The sequence below is a fragment of the Pleurodeles waltl genome, chromosome 7 (genome assembly GCF_031143425.1).
Source record: "Pleurodeles waltl isolate 20211129_DDA chromosome 7, aPleWal1.hap1.20221129, whole genome shotgun sequence".
NCBI classification, from domain to species: domain Eukaryota; kingdom Metazoa; phylum Chordata; class Amphibia; order Caudata; family Salamandridae; genus Pleurodeles; species Pleurodeles waltl.
Genome location: NC_090446.1, coordinates 762,020 through 774,829, shown reverse-complemented (window position 1 = coordinate 774,829; position 12,810 = coordinate 762,020). Strand labels below are relative to the sequence as shown.

The following is a 12,810-nucleotide window of genomic DNA, read 5'->3' as shown; positions in this document are numbered from 1 at the left end:
CTCAAACGAGTTGGAGATCCAATGGACTCTTTGCACAGTGTACTTCCTTTTAGTGCACTATATAGAGAGCCGGTTTTCTACATAATGAAAGGAAGTTCGTGCTCTGCCTTCTGGTGGTGATAAGGAGGAGTGCACCAATGCAGTGAAAGAGATGTCATGCAGCGCCACCTAATGACGAGATGGAGAGCTGCACACACAGGGAATTTGTCATCTTCTTTAGTGAAAGAGATGTCCTGCAGCTCCACCTAATGACGAAACTGAGAGCTGTATGCATAGGCATTTGTCATCCCTTTTAATGAAACAGATGTTGCTCTGCCTCCTGGTGGTGATAAGCAGCAGTTCCCCTAAGACGAGGGCCTCTCAGCTTCCCATTCAGTGAAAGAGATGTTCTTCGGTGCCATCTAATGATGAGACAGAGAACTGCATGCACAGGTCATTTGTCATTGTTTCTAGTGAAAGAGATGTCCCGCAGTGCCATCTAATGATGAGACAGAGAGCTGCACACACAGGGCATCTGGCATCTTCTGTAGTGAAAGACAGGTTGTGCTCTGTCCTCTGGTGGTGAGAAGTGCAACGACAGCTGTAACTGCTGTCACTTATTTGTTCACTGATGAGAAATGTTATATCATACACTGTGGAGTGAGACATAGGAGGGAGCACAATACTCTAGAGACAGCCTTTGGGTTTGATTACAGTACTCCAGAGTGATGTGTAGAGCTGGATTCAGTATTCATTGCTGTGCTGCAAGGCTAGAGATTGGTTGATGCTGCAGGTAAGGGTCCTACAACTGCCACACATATTTCAAAGGCAGCTTCTAGAACTGATCGCCCAAGCGACGCACTTGTGCTTCAGGAATGCACACAACCATAAAGTTGGGACAGTGACACTGAGAATGAGAAGAGGAGGGTTAGAGTTGGTCACACCCTTGCTTCGTATGCCTATAACTAACAAGGCCTGTGTCTCTGTCCGCAGACTGTGTGCGGCGTGTGCAGAAGTACATCATACGGAAGCTCGGCGAGGACTGGATCTTCCTTGTGCTGCTCGGCCTGGTGATGGCGCTGGTGAGCTGGAGCATGGACTACGCCAGTGCTAAGAGCCTGCAGGGTGAGCCAGGGCTGGAGGGGCGGGAGCAAGTGGTCACATTTAGCAGTCACTATGAGCCATATGTGTGATATAGAGGGGGTAGGATATAACGGTTGTATCTCCCTTCCGCTGCGAGCTATACGTGTGATATAGTAGGTGTATACCCCTTCCGCTACCCACTATACATGAGATATAGAGGGTGTATACCCCTTCCGCTGCGAGCTATACGTGTGATATAGTGAGTGTATACTCCTTTCGCTACCCACTATACGTGCGATATAGAGGGTGTGTACCCCTTCCGCTGCGAGCTATACGTGTGATATAGTAGGTGTATACCCCTTTCGCTACCCACTATACATGAGATATAGAGGGTGTGTACCCCTTCTGCTGCGAGCTATACGTGTGATATAGTAGGTGTATACCCCTTCCGCTACAAGCTATACATGCAATATAGAGGGAGTATATCCCTTCCGCAGTGAGCTATACGTGTGATATAGTAGGTGTATACTCCTTTCGCTACTCACTATACATGAGATATAGAGGGAGTTTACACCTTCTGCTGCAAGCTATACCTGCGATATAGTAGGTGTATACCCCTTTCGCTACCCACTATACGTGCGATATAGAGGGTGTGTACCCCTTCCGCTGCGAGCTATTCGTGTGATATAGTAGGTGTATACCCCTTTCGCTACCCACTATCCATGAGATATAGAGGGTGTGTACCCCTTCTGCTGCAAGCTATACCTGCGATATAGTAGGTGTATACCCCTTTCGCTACCCACTATACGTGCGATATAGAGGGTGTGTACCCCTTCCGCTGCGAGCTATTCGTGTGATATAGTAGGTGTATACCCCTTTCGCTACCCACTATACATGAGATATGGAGGGTGTGTACCCCTTCCGCTGCAAGCTATACGTGTGATATAGTAGGTGTATACCCCTTTCGCTACCCACTATACGTGCGATATAGAGAGTGTGTACCCCTTCCCCTGCAAGCTATACGTGTGATATAGTAGGTGTATACCCCTTTCGCTACCCACTATACATGAGATATAGAGGGTGTATACCCCTTCCGCTGCGAGCTATATGTGTGATATAGTAGGTGTATACCCCTTTCCCTACCCCCTATACATGTGATATAGAGGGTCTGTACCCCTTCCGCTGCAAGCTATACGTGCAACATAGAGGGAGTATACCCCTTCCGCTGCGAGCTATACGTGTGATGTAGTAGGTGTATACCCCTTTCGCTACCCACTATACATGAGATATAGAGGGTGTATACCCCTTACGCTGCAAGCTATACGTGTGATATAGAGGGTGTATACCCCTTTCGCTACCCACTATCCATGAGATATAGAGGGTGTGTACCCCTTCTGCTGCGAGCTATACGTGTGATATAGTAGGTGTATACCCCTTCCGCTACAAGCTATACATGCAATATAGAGGGAGTATACCCCTTCCGCAGTGAGCTATACGTGTGATATAGTAGGTGTATACTCCTTTCGCTACTCACTATACATGAGATATAGAGGGAGTTTACACCTTCCGCTGCAAGCTATACGTGTGATATAGTAGGTGTATACCCCTTTCGCTACCCACTATACGTGCGATATAGAGGGTGTGTACCCCTTCCGCTGCGAGCTATTCGTGTGATATAGTAGGTGTATACCCCTTTCGCTACCCACTATACATGAGATATGGAGGGTGTGTACCCCTTCCGCTGCAAGCTATACGTGTGATATAGTAGGTGTATACCCCTTTCGCTACCCACTATACGTGCGATATAGAGAGTGTGTACCCCTTCCCCTGCAAGCTATACGTGTGATATAGTAGGTGTATACCCCTTTCGCTACCCACTATACATGAGATATAGAGGGTGTATACCCCTTCCGCTGCGAGCTATATGTGTGATATAGTAGGTGTATACCCCTTTCCCTACCCCCTATACATGTGATATAGAGGGTCTGTACCCCTTCCGCTGCAAGCTATACGTGCAACATAGAGGGAGTATACCCCTTCCGCTGCGAGCTATACGTGTGATGTAGTAGGTGTATACCCCTTTCGCTACCCACTATACATGAGATATAGAGGGTGTATACCCCTTACGCTGCAAGCTATACGTGTGATATAGAGGGTGTATACCCCTTTCGCTACCCACTATCCATGAGATATAGAGGGAGTATACACCTTCTGCTGCAAGCTATGCCTGTGATCTAGTAGGTGTATACCCCTTTCGCTACCCACTATACATGCGATATAGAGGGTGTGCACCCCTTCCACTGCAAGCTATACGTGTGATATAGTGAGTGTATACCCCTTTCGCCACCCACTATACATGCAATATAGAGGGTGTGTACCCCTTCCGATGCGAGCTATATGTGTGAAATAGTGAGTGTATACCCCTTTTGCTACCCACTATACATGAGATATAGAGGGTGTGTACCCCTTCCTCTGCAAGCTATACGTGTGATATAGTGAGTGTATACTCCTTTCGCTACCCTCTATACATGCAATATAGAGGGTGTGTAGCCCTTCCGCTGCGAGCTATATGTGTGATATAATAGGTCTATACCCCTTTCGCTACCCACTATACATGAGATATAAAAGGTGTATACCCCTTCTGCTGTGAGCTAAACATGCAATATGGGGGTGTATACCCTGTGGGAGGCTGGCTCAGTTTATGGTGTACACCTATGGTGCGGCACCCCATACTGAGTCCAGGCAACCCCTAGTGATAGTGAATAGGTGTCCAGATAGCAAGAGCTCTCTAGGGATGGCTGAGTTGAGCAGCTGAGGCTTATCCAGGAGGAATATAAAGCACTTGCAATACCACAATAGTCAGTCAGTAACTCACTCGCAAGAAAGAATCTCACATGTTGCAAAAATAAAAGACTATTACAGCACTAACTACTAGACTAGCATTGGTATATATCCCTTTGGAGATATCTACACACAATATACACACAAAATAAGTAGTAGAAATAGCATAAAAAACTCACGGCCCTATGGGGGTGGGGGGTGCGACCATATACTAAGTGAGTGGAATGCGAAAAAGTGGACCCAACCAAAGTAAGTGTGTTAGTTAGCTAGGAGCTGGGGGTAGATGAAAACACCAGAGATAGGTACGGTAAGTGTCCCTAACGTCCAGGTGCAAGGTAGTTACCCACCCAGTCATCCCATAGACTAACATAGGGAGTAGTGGTTGGACTTTGTGTGATTCAGGACCCCTCCCAGTGGACCCTGAGGAAGCCAACAGACAAGAGGAGGGCTGGAGAGTCCCCACCCGAGAATACCCAGAAGACAGGAGTGCCTACACCTGGGAACCCGGATGCAGAGGGGACGAGGGACTCCCTCTGAAGTCAGTGGAAGCCTCGAATTGCCCAGCTGCTGTCATGACCCTTGGACCAGGCCGGTGGAACCCACGGATAGATTCTGGGCGTGGAAGACCTGAAAAGCAAGGGACAGAGTTCAGCACCCTTGAAGGTGCCCAGGTGGTGCAGGTGGCAATGCCCTCCCTCCTGAAGGTGAAGTTCTTGCAAGTCAGTGGAGGAAGGAGTCCAGCTGAGGGCTCCAGGAGCTGCAAAAGATCCCAGGAGACACGTGTTATCGGTCCCTCGATGGTCGCCGGATTGCAGGAGGGTCAGTGACTAGCCAAGTCTCCGGCAACGCTCTGGCAAATGCAAGCAGGAACTGAAGAGGTATTTGCAGAGTTTTGGGGACCAGCAAGGTCCAGTAGACTCTACCCTTCAGTGGGAATAAGGGCTGGCCCTCAGCATGCATGAAGGCCAGCTGAAGTTGTTGGAGCACCCACAAGTGACCCACAGGTAATGGACACAGGAAGTCACAAGGAGGTCTCAGCAGCACAATAAAAACGAAGTCCCACGTTGCAGGCATTGCAGGACTGGGGCTGATCTGTGAGTTGCAGAGTGCTGGAGGCCAGGGCTCCTTGGTGCCTGAAGATCTCTTGGAGGAAGAATCAACAAGCCTTGGCAAGTGCAGCAGTCATGGTGCACAGGGATTCCAGTCCAGTGTCAGGGGCCCACAGTCACCCACGTTGGTCGTAAGACAAGCAGAACCCAAAGGAAGCCACAGACTCACCACCTGTGAAGCAGGGCCTTTCGATGCCCCTGGAACAGCAGGCTCCACCAGCTGGTTGACGTTGTCTTGAGGTGCCTGCGGATGCAAGGGAGTGACTCGTTCACTTCAAGGGAGATTCCTTTGTGCTTCCAGGTACAAACAGTGTCCTTGTGACCCTGGCTGGAGGATGCACAGCCTTGGATGTTGCACAGTTCTTGCAGGATCCGGAGAAAAAGTGTTGCAATGGGAGCCTTTCCACCAGAAGCAGCCATGTTTCACTTCCAAAGCAGACCAGCAGCTGTGCCAGAGGCCAGGAGCAGATGTCTTGCAGAGACTTCCTTGGAGAGTCTTGCTCGGCAAATCTTAGGACCCACCCACGGGGTAGCTTTTAAGTAACCATTAACGACAGTTAGTTCTGCCTCTCTGGTCTTCATCAGGCTCGCCAGCAGGAGGGCATAACCTTGTCTGGGGTCAGCAGCAGCATGGGCCGGCAGCTAGACCCCCTAAGGCTACAAAGGCACTGGCCCAAGCAGAACAAGGGGCAGTACATGGTATCCTGCAACTAACTCTGGAATCGGTGTAGTTGCATGATTCCACCATGTTTGATACCAAGCATGCCTAGGTTCAGAGAAGCCATCATGTAGATGGACCACTTGAGTTGACTAGTCCACTACATACCTTAGGGTGGCTTTCCTGCATTTAAATAAAGAGTCCAGGAAATGGGGCCTGGGGTCTAAAGGGGCACTCTGCTCATGCAGGGGTACTCTTACACTTAGGGACATGCTTTGGCTGAAGTGCCTTCCAGAGGGGTGACTTACAGTGTCAACGTGCAGTGACCAGGATATATATCTGTGGTGAAAAGGTGCATGCACCATTTTATGCAGGCTGCAAAGGCAGGCCTGCAGACACAGTTTGCATGGGCTCCCATGGGTGGAACAATCTGTGCTGCAGCCCATGGGGATGCCTTGTGTACCAATGCCTTGGGTACCTAAGTACCATATACTAGGGACTTACATGGGTGCACAAGTATGCCAATTGTGGGTGTAAAAAGTTTACCAGCAACCAAGTCTAGAGGAGAGAGCACAGACACTGGGGTCCTGATTAGCAGGGTTCCAATGAACTACAGTCTAAACACACTGGCATCAGGTAAAAAGTGGGGGTAACTATAGTAGAAAGTTGACACTTTCCTACATAACCCCTCCATAAGAAAGCTAATGAGACCACCCTTGCCCAGTTGAGTCTTCATTATTTAAGTGGAAATATCTGGAGGGTCCATCTGCATTGGTATGGTTACTCCCAGGTCTATGTTTAACTGAAAAGTCCATCCCCTGTAGGGAAATGAACCACCTCAAAACTTTGGGCTTCTCACCTTTCATCTGTTTATGCCAGGGGAGGGGCTTGTGGTCTGTTTGAACAATAAAGTGAGTGCCAAACATGTATGGCCTCAACTTCTTCAAGACCCAGACCACAGCAAAGCTGTCCCTCTCAATGACTGACCAATGTTTTCTCTGGGGGTCAACCTTCTGCTGATAAAAGCCACACACTGATCCTGGTCATCTTCATTTAGTTTTGATAGCACTGACCCTATTCCTAATTCAGAAACACCAGTGTGAACAATGAATTATTTGGAATAGTTTGGGCTTTTGAGAAATGGAGCTGAGCAGATGGCCCTTTTCAGGGCATCAAAGGTCTCTTGACAGCTAACTGTCCATTGTACCTTTTTGGGCATCTTTTTAGAAGTGAGATCATTCAGGGGGGCAACAATGGGATGGGGCCATATCCTTCTACAAATCTCCTGTCATAGCCAGTCAGGCCCACAAAAGCCCTGACCTGGGTCTGGGTAGTTGGAGAAACCCTATCCATGATGGTTTGGATTTTGCTCTGTAGGGGTTGAACTTGGCCTCCACCTACCAGGTGGCCCGGGTAAACAACTTTACTCTACCCTATCTGGCATTTTGTAGCCTTGATAGTGAGGCCTGCCGTTTGCAAGGCCTCAAGTACACTCCTGAGGCGGACCAGGTGATCCTGCCAGGCTAAAGACAACAATGTATTCTGGATATGCTGCACTAAAGTCTTCCATGCCTGCCAGGTCTTGGTCCACCAACCTCTGGAATGTAGCAGGTGCTTTTTCCAGACCAAAGTGCATGGGGGGGAAATGCTGTTTTAGGCTTGGCAGCATCAGTTAGCTTGATCTGCCAATAGTCTGCTGTTAGGTCAAACGTTCTGAGGTACTTAGCTGAAGCCAGCTTATCAATCAGCTCATCTGCCCAAATAATTGGATGGGCATCAGTCCTAGTGACTGCATTGAGGCCTCTGTCATCTAAACAAAACCTCACTTCTCTCTTTCCACCCGGGGAGTGGGGTTTTTGGCACAAAGACTACTGGGTTAGCCCAAGGGCTATCTGAAGGCTCTCCCCAGAATCCAGCATCTTTTGGACTTCTGTCCTGAAGCAATCTCTGACACAGTCAGGCTGCCTGTTGATTTCACTCTTCACAGGCAGATTATCACCTGTGTCCACATCATGGACACACCAGAGGGGCTAACTAGGGGTCAGGGAGAAGAGTTCAGAAGACTGACTGAGAACTTGTCTGCAGTCGGATTGTTGTTGTTCAGAGAGGCAATCTGCAAAGACTACCCCATCCACTGAACCATCAACAGAGTTGTGGGACAGAAGGTCAGGGGGAGGGTCACCCTCTGCTTCTTGCCCTTCATCAGTGGCCATGCTTCAAGCTCATGTCAACTCTGTCATGGTAAGGTTAAGGCAGTTCACATGAGGCACCCTCTGGGGAGTTCTTGGAGTGCCCAGGTCAAGCAGATAGGTGAACTCACCTTTTTGCTCTACTATCGTGTGGGGGGCACTCCACGTCTCTTGGAGTGCTCTTGGGGCCACAGGCGGCTCTAAGACCCGCACTTTCTGTTCTTGCTGGTAAACAGTTAGCACAGCCTTTTGGCCATGCCACTGCTTTTGATGCTCTTGGCAGGCCTCAAGGTTTTTGGAAGGCTTCTTCATTTACTCTGCAATGCGAGAGCGTAGGCCTAGTACATAGTAAACTATGTCCTGTTTAGGGGGTTTAAGAGGTTGCTCCCAACCCTCCTGCACAAGAGCAAGAGGACCCCTAACTGGATGTCCAAACAGAAGTCAAATGGACTGTAACCCACTCCCCTTCTGTGGAACCTCTCTGTAGGCAAAAAGAAGACAAGGTAGTAGGACATCCCATCTTCTCCTTGGTTTGTATGGGAGGCCCATAATAATACCTTTTAGGGTATTGTTGAACCTCACAACTAACCAATTTCCCTGTGGATGATAAGGAGTGGTGACTTTTTAGGTTACACCACATTCCTTCAAAATTGCTTTGCGTTATCCAGGCATGAAGTTTGCGCCTCTGTTGGATACAACCTCCTTAGGAAAGCCCACCCTGGAAAAGATTCCCAGGAGGGCCTTGGCCACTGCATGAGCTGTAGTGGACCAAAGGGGAATGGCCTCTGGGTACCTGGTGGTACCCAGATGCTGTAGGAGGGTCAATGGGACCAACAATGTTCATCCCTACCCTCTCAAAGGGCACCCCAACCACTGGCAGTGGGATTAAGGGGGCCTTTGGAGTGCCACCAGTCTTGCCACTGGCCTGACAGGTGACACAGGAGCAACAAAACTCCTTGGTGTCTTCAGACATATGGGATCAGTGAAAGTCTGTCCCAAGTCTTTCTTTGCCCATGATGTCCTACATGGGGAATGTCATGGGCTAAGTTCAATAATAACTCCCTAAACCTCTGAGGTATGGTCAACCTCCTGGTGGCACCAGGTTTGGGGTCTCTAGCCTCAGAGTATAGGAGCCCATTTTCCCAATAGACCCTGTGGGGGCCACTGACATCCATTGCCTCCTTTGCAGCAGCTTGGTGCCTGAGGCTTTCAAGAGAGGGGCAGGAGTTCTGCTCCAAACTCAAATCTTCCTTGGAGCCCCCCCCCCTTCACCCAAGAGCTCTGCTGTGTCAGCTTCCAGCTCCTCTGATGCAGGTTCCCCACAAGGAGTAAGATCGTCTACCTGAGCAGGCTGACCCTCACATGAGTCCTGGGCAGGAGGTAATCTTTTACCCTTCCTACCTCTCTTCTTGGGAGCACACTGGTCCATACCTTCAAGCTTCAGTGCCCCTGATCCTCCCTGTTTTCTGGCCTGTGCTCTAGTTGTCACAAAAACATTGGTAGGGATACCCAGCATTGCTGCATGGGTCTGTAACTCCACTTCAGCCCATTAGACAATCTACAGGAATAGAAGAGGACACTACAACTCTTTTAGGGCCAGTAACCCTCTCCTTCCAGCTAAGGTTAACATCTGCCATGGGGTGAAACTTAGTGGTGTTATCAGCATTGGTGACTTAGTAATTGGGACCAAGTAAGATTTGCTCAGGAGACACCAGTTTTTCAGTCACCATGGTGACACTGGCACCTGTGGTCCTGTAAGCTTTTGTCTCAGTACCATTTATGAGGGGGTGCTGCCTGCATTTACTCATATTAGAAGGCCAGGCAGCCAGAGTGGTAATGTGAGTGCCACCCTCTGATACCAGGACAGCCTCAGTGGTTTCTCTGACTAGGCCAGAGTCCACTGCAGTGTCAGAGGTGAACCCAGCTACACCCTTGGTTGAAGTACTACCACCTGTGCTATTGCTAGGGTCACTAGGGCGAGTGGTAGTACTCTTGATGCTTTTCTTAGGGCAGTTGCTAACACCTGCTCTATGGCCTTTTTCCCTACGCAGGAAGCACAGAGGTTTATTTTTGGAGGAGGAGGAAGAGGATTTAGACCCACCCCCAGAAGAATGTTCTGGTCCTGATGAAGATTCTTTCTTCTTTTCAGTAGGTTTCTCCCCATCTTTCGCCTGGGTTTTAGAAGAACCCTTCTTCTTTTGGTCACCCCCACTGTGAGACTTCTTAATCACCCTGGTGCAAACCCATTTTTCTGCCTTCTTTCCCAATTCTTGGGGAGAGGTCAGATCTGAGTCCACCAGGTACTGATGCAGCTTGTCCGACACACAATTATTAAGGATGTGCTCCCTCTTGATAAGATTGTACGGCTCGTCATAGTCCTGCACATTACTACCAGGCCACCAGCCTCCGGGGCCTTAACCGCACAGTCCACAAAATCCAACCAGTCTTGGGAGGAATTCTTCTGAGTTTCTCTGAACTTATACCTATTCTCCTCAGTCATGAGCCCAAACCCATCAGTCTGAGCCTCTTTCAAGACCTGGCAGTTATCTGCATCTTCCTCCCTCACATTCAGAAACCTGTCTCTGCCTTTGTCTGCAAAGGAGGGCCACAGGATAGCTGCCCACTGACTCCGAGGGACCTTCTGGACTTTACAGGCCCTTTCTAAAGCAGTCATCCACTTATAGATGTCACCCCCTGTCTTGTAAAGAGGGACTATCCTGCTGGGATTCCTGGAATCAAAGGAGTCTTCCCTGACCCTGGACTCTCTTATGCTGCCACCATCGGGTTCTAACCCCAAATTATTTCCTTCCCTTTCCATATCAGGTCCTCTCTCCCTCAGCTGCTGCTGTTTCAACTTGAGTTTGGACTTCTCAAGTTTCAGCAAACTGAGCCCCCTCTCTAGGGATCCCTCATCTGAGCTAGAGTGGATGGTGCCAATAGCAGATTTTGGGGCAAGGAAATCTGAGGATGAGGAGGAAACACTCCTCCTGGATACCCTTTTTACCAACCCAGGAGGAGAAAAATAGGACCTACTATTACAACCCCCCCTTGTGCTACCATCACAGCTCCCTGCAGGCTCAAGGTTCTCTCCAGAATCCTCATGGTTCTGCCCAGTGAGGTCATAGAAAGTACCCGGCACCTCCTTTTCCAACACTTGGGGTTCACCCTCTTCATCTAATTCCATGTCCCTATTAGGATTCTGAAGGTCATCCTGAATAAGTAAATCTAGAAGAATAGCTTTGGTAAGGTTACTACTGGTCTTTAAGTTTCTAACTGGACACAGGGAACTAAGTTAATTGTACTTAAGCCCCCCATGCCTAGACTAATGAGTCTGGTCAGTGTTCTCCGCTAAATACATGGTATTAGAGTAGTGTACGTGATGCACCAACGAGGCCAAAATTGCTGCACCAGATTTACAAAGTGGTGCAATGCATGCATTGTGCCACTTTGTAACCCTTTGTGCCACATTATGCCTGTGCCAGCTATAATGTATGCAAAGGGAGTGTTCGCCCATTGGGGGGTGAAAAAATGGTGCAAAGAAATCTAAGAAATTTCTTTGCATCTTTTTTTTGGCATTTTAATGCCTGCTCAGAGCAAGTGTTAAAAGGAGACACACCGTTGCTTAAAATGAGCCTCAATGGGCTTTGCAGGATTAGCGTCAAACATTTTGATGCTAATCCTGCAAAGCTCCAAACTGGCGTAAAAAATTTTGACACTAGTTCCCAAACTTCTGCCATGGAGCGCTGTATCTTAGATACAGCACACACATGGTGGCATTAGGGGGGCGATAAGGGGCCCAAGAAAAGTGGCGCTGCACTTGGTGCAGCACCACTTTTCCTTAAATCTGGCCCTAAGTTTCTAAACTTTTAAAAGGCTCAGAGGAAGGTGTATGCTAGACCCCTGACTACCCAGGCAAAAGTTTAGAAGTTCCTAAAGTTACTTGTGTAGGGTGTAACCTATAGTTAGTAGTGATCTTTCTTATGGAAAGTCACTGATGACTTACTGGTAAAGCAATGCAAGTGTCTTATCCCACCGCTGCCACCAATGTAGGAGGCTGGCTCAGTTTTATGGTGTACGCCTATGGCGTGGCACCCTATACTGAGTCCAGGCAACCTTAGTGATAGTAAAACATTTCTATAGGTAGCTGAGGCGAGCAGCTAAAGCTTATCCAGGAGGAATGTAAAACACTTCCACGCCTCAGCAGTCAGGCAAATTTATTACAGCACTAACTACTAGACTAGCATTGATATATCTCCCTTTGGAGGTTTCTACACACAATATACACACAAAATAACCAACAGCAAAAAATACACAGGGCCCTATGGGGAGGCCAAACCATATACTAAGTAAGTGGAATGAGAAATAGTGAACCCAACCAAGGTAAGTGTGGTAGTTAGCTAGGATCAGGGGGTAGATGAAAACACCAGAGGTAAGCTCAGTAAGTGTCCCGAGTGTCCAGCGTCCAGGTTCAAGGTATTTACCCACCCAGTCATCCCATAGTCTAACACAGGGAGTAGTGGTTGGAGTTTGTGTGATTCAGGACCCTTCCCAGTGGACCCCGAGGAAACCAACAGACAAGATGAGGGTTGGGGAATGCCGACCACAGTGGATACCCATAAGACAGGAGTACCTACACCAGGGGACCCCGATGCAGAGGAAAGAAGGGACTCTCTCTGAAGTCATTGGAAGCCTCAGATTGCCCAGCTGCTGTCACGATCCGTAGACCAGGCCAGAGGAACCCACGACCAAATTCTGGACGTGGAGGACCTGAAAAGGAAGGGACAGAGTCCAGCACCCGTGGAGGTGCCCAGGATGGTGCAGGTGGCATTGCCCACTCTCCTAGAGGTGAAGTTCCTGCAAGTCAGTGCAGGTAGAAGCCCAGCTGTGGGGTCCAGGACCTGCAAAAGATATTAGGAGTTGTCTATGAGCAGTCCCTCGATAGTTGCTGGAT

General features: G+C 48.9%; 1 protein-coding gene across 1 annotated transcript in view; it reads left to right on the top strand.

Moving 5' to 3' along the window:
- The window catches only part of CLCN1 (chloride voltage-gated channel 1), a 609,758-nt gene that overhangs the window by 119,613 nt on the left and 477,335 nt on the right, over positions 1-12,810 (top strand). The window contains exon 3 of the mRNA XM_069242656.1: positions 973-1,104. Coding sequence (XP_069098757.1) covers positions 973-1,104 — 132 coding nt within the window. The remainder of the gene's footprint in view (positions 1-972; positions 1,105-12,810) is intronic.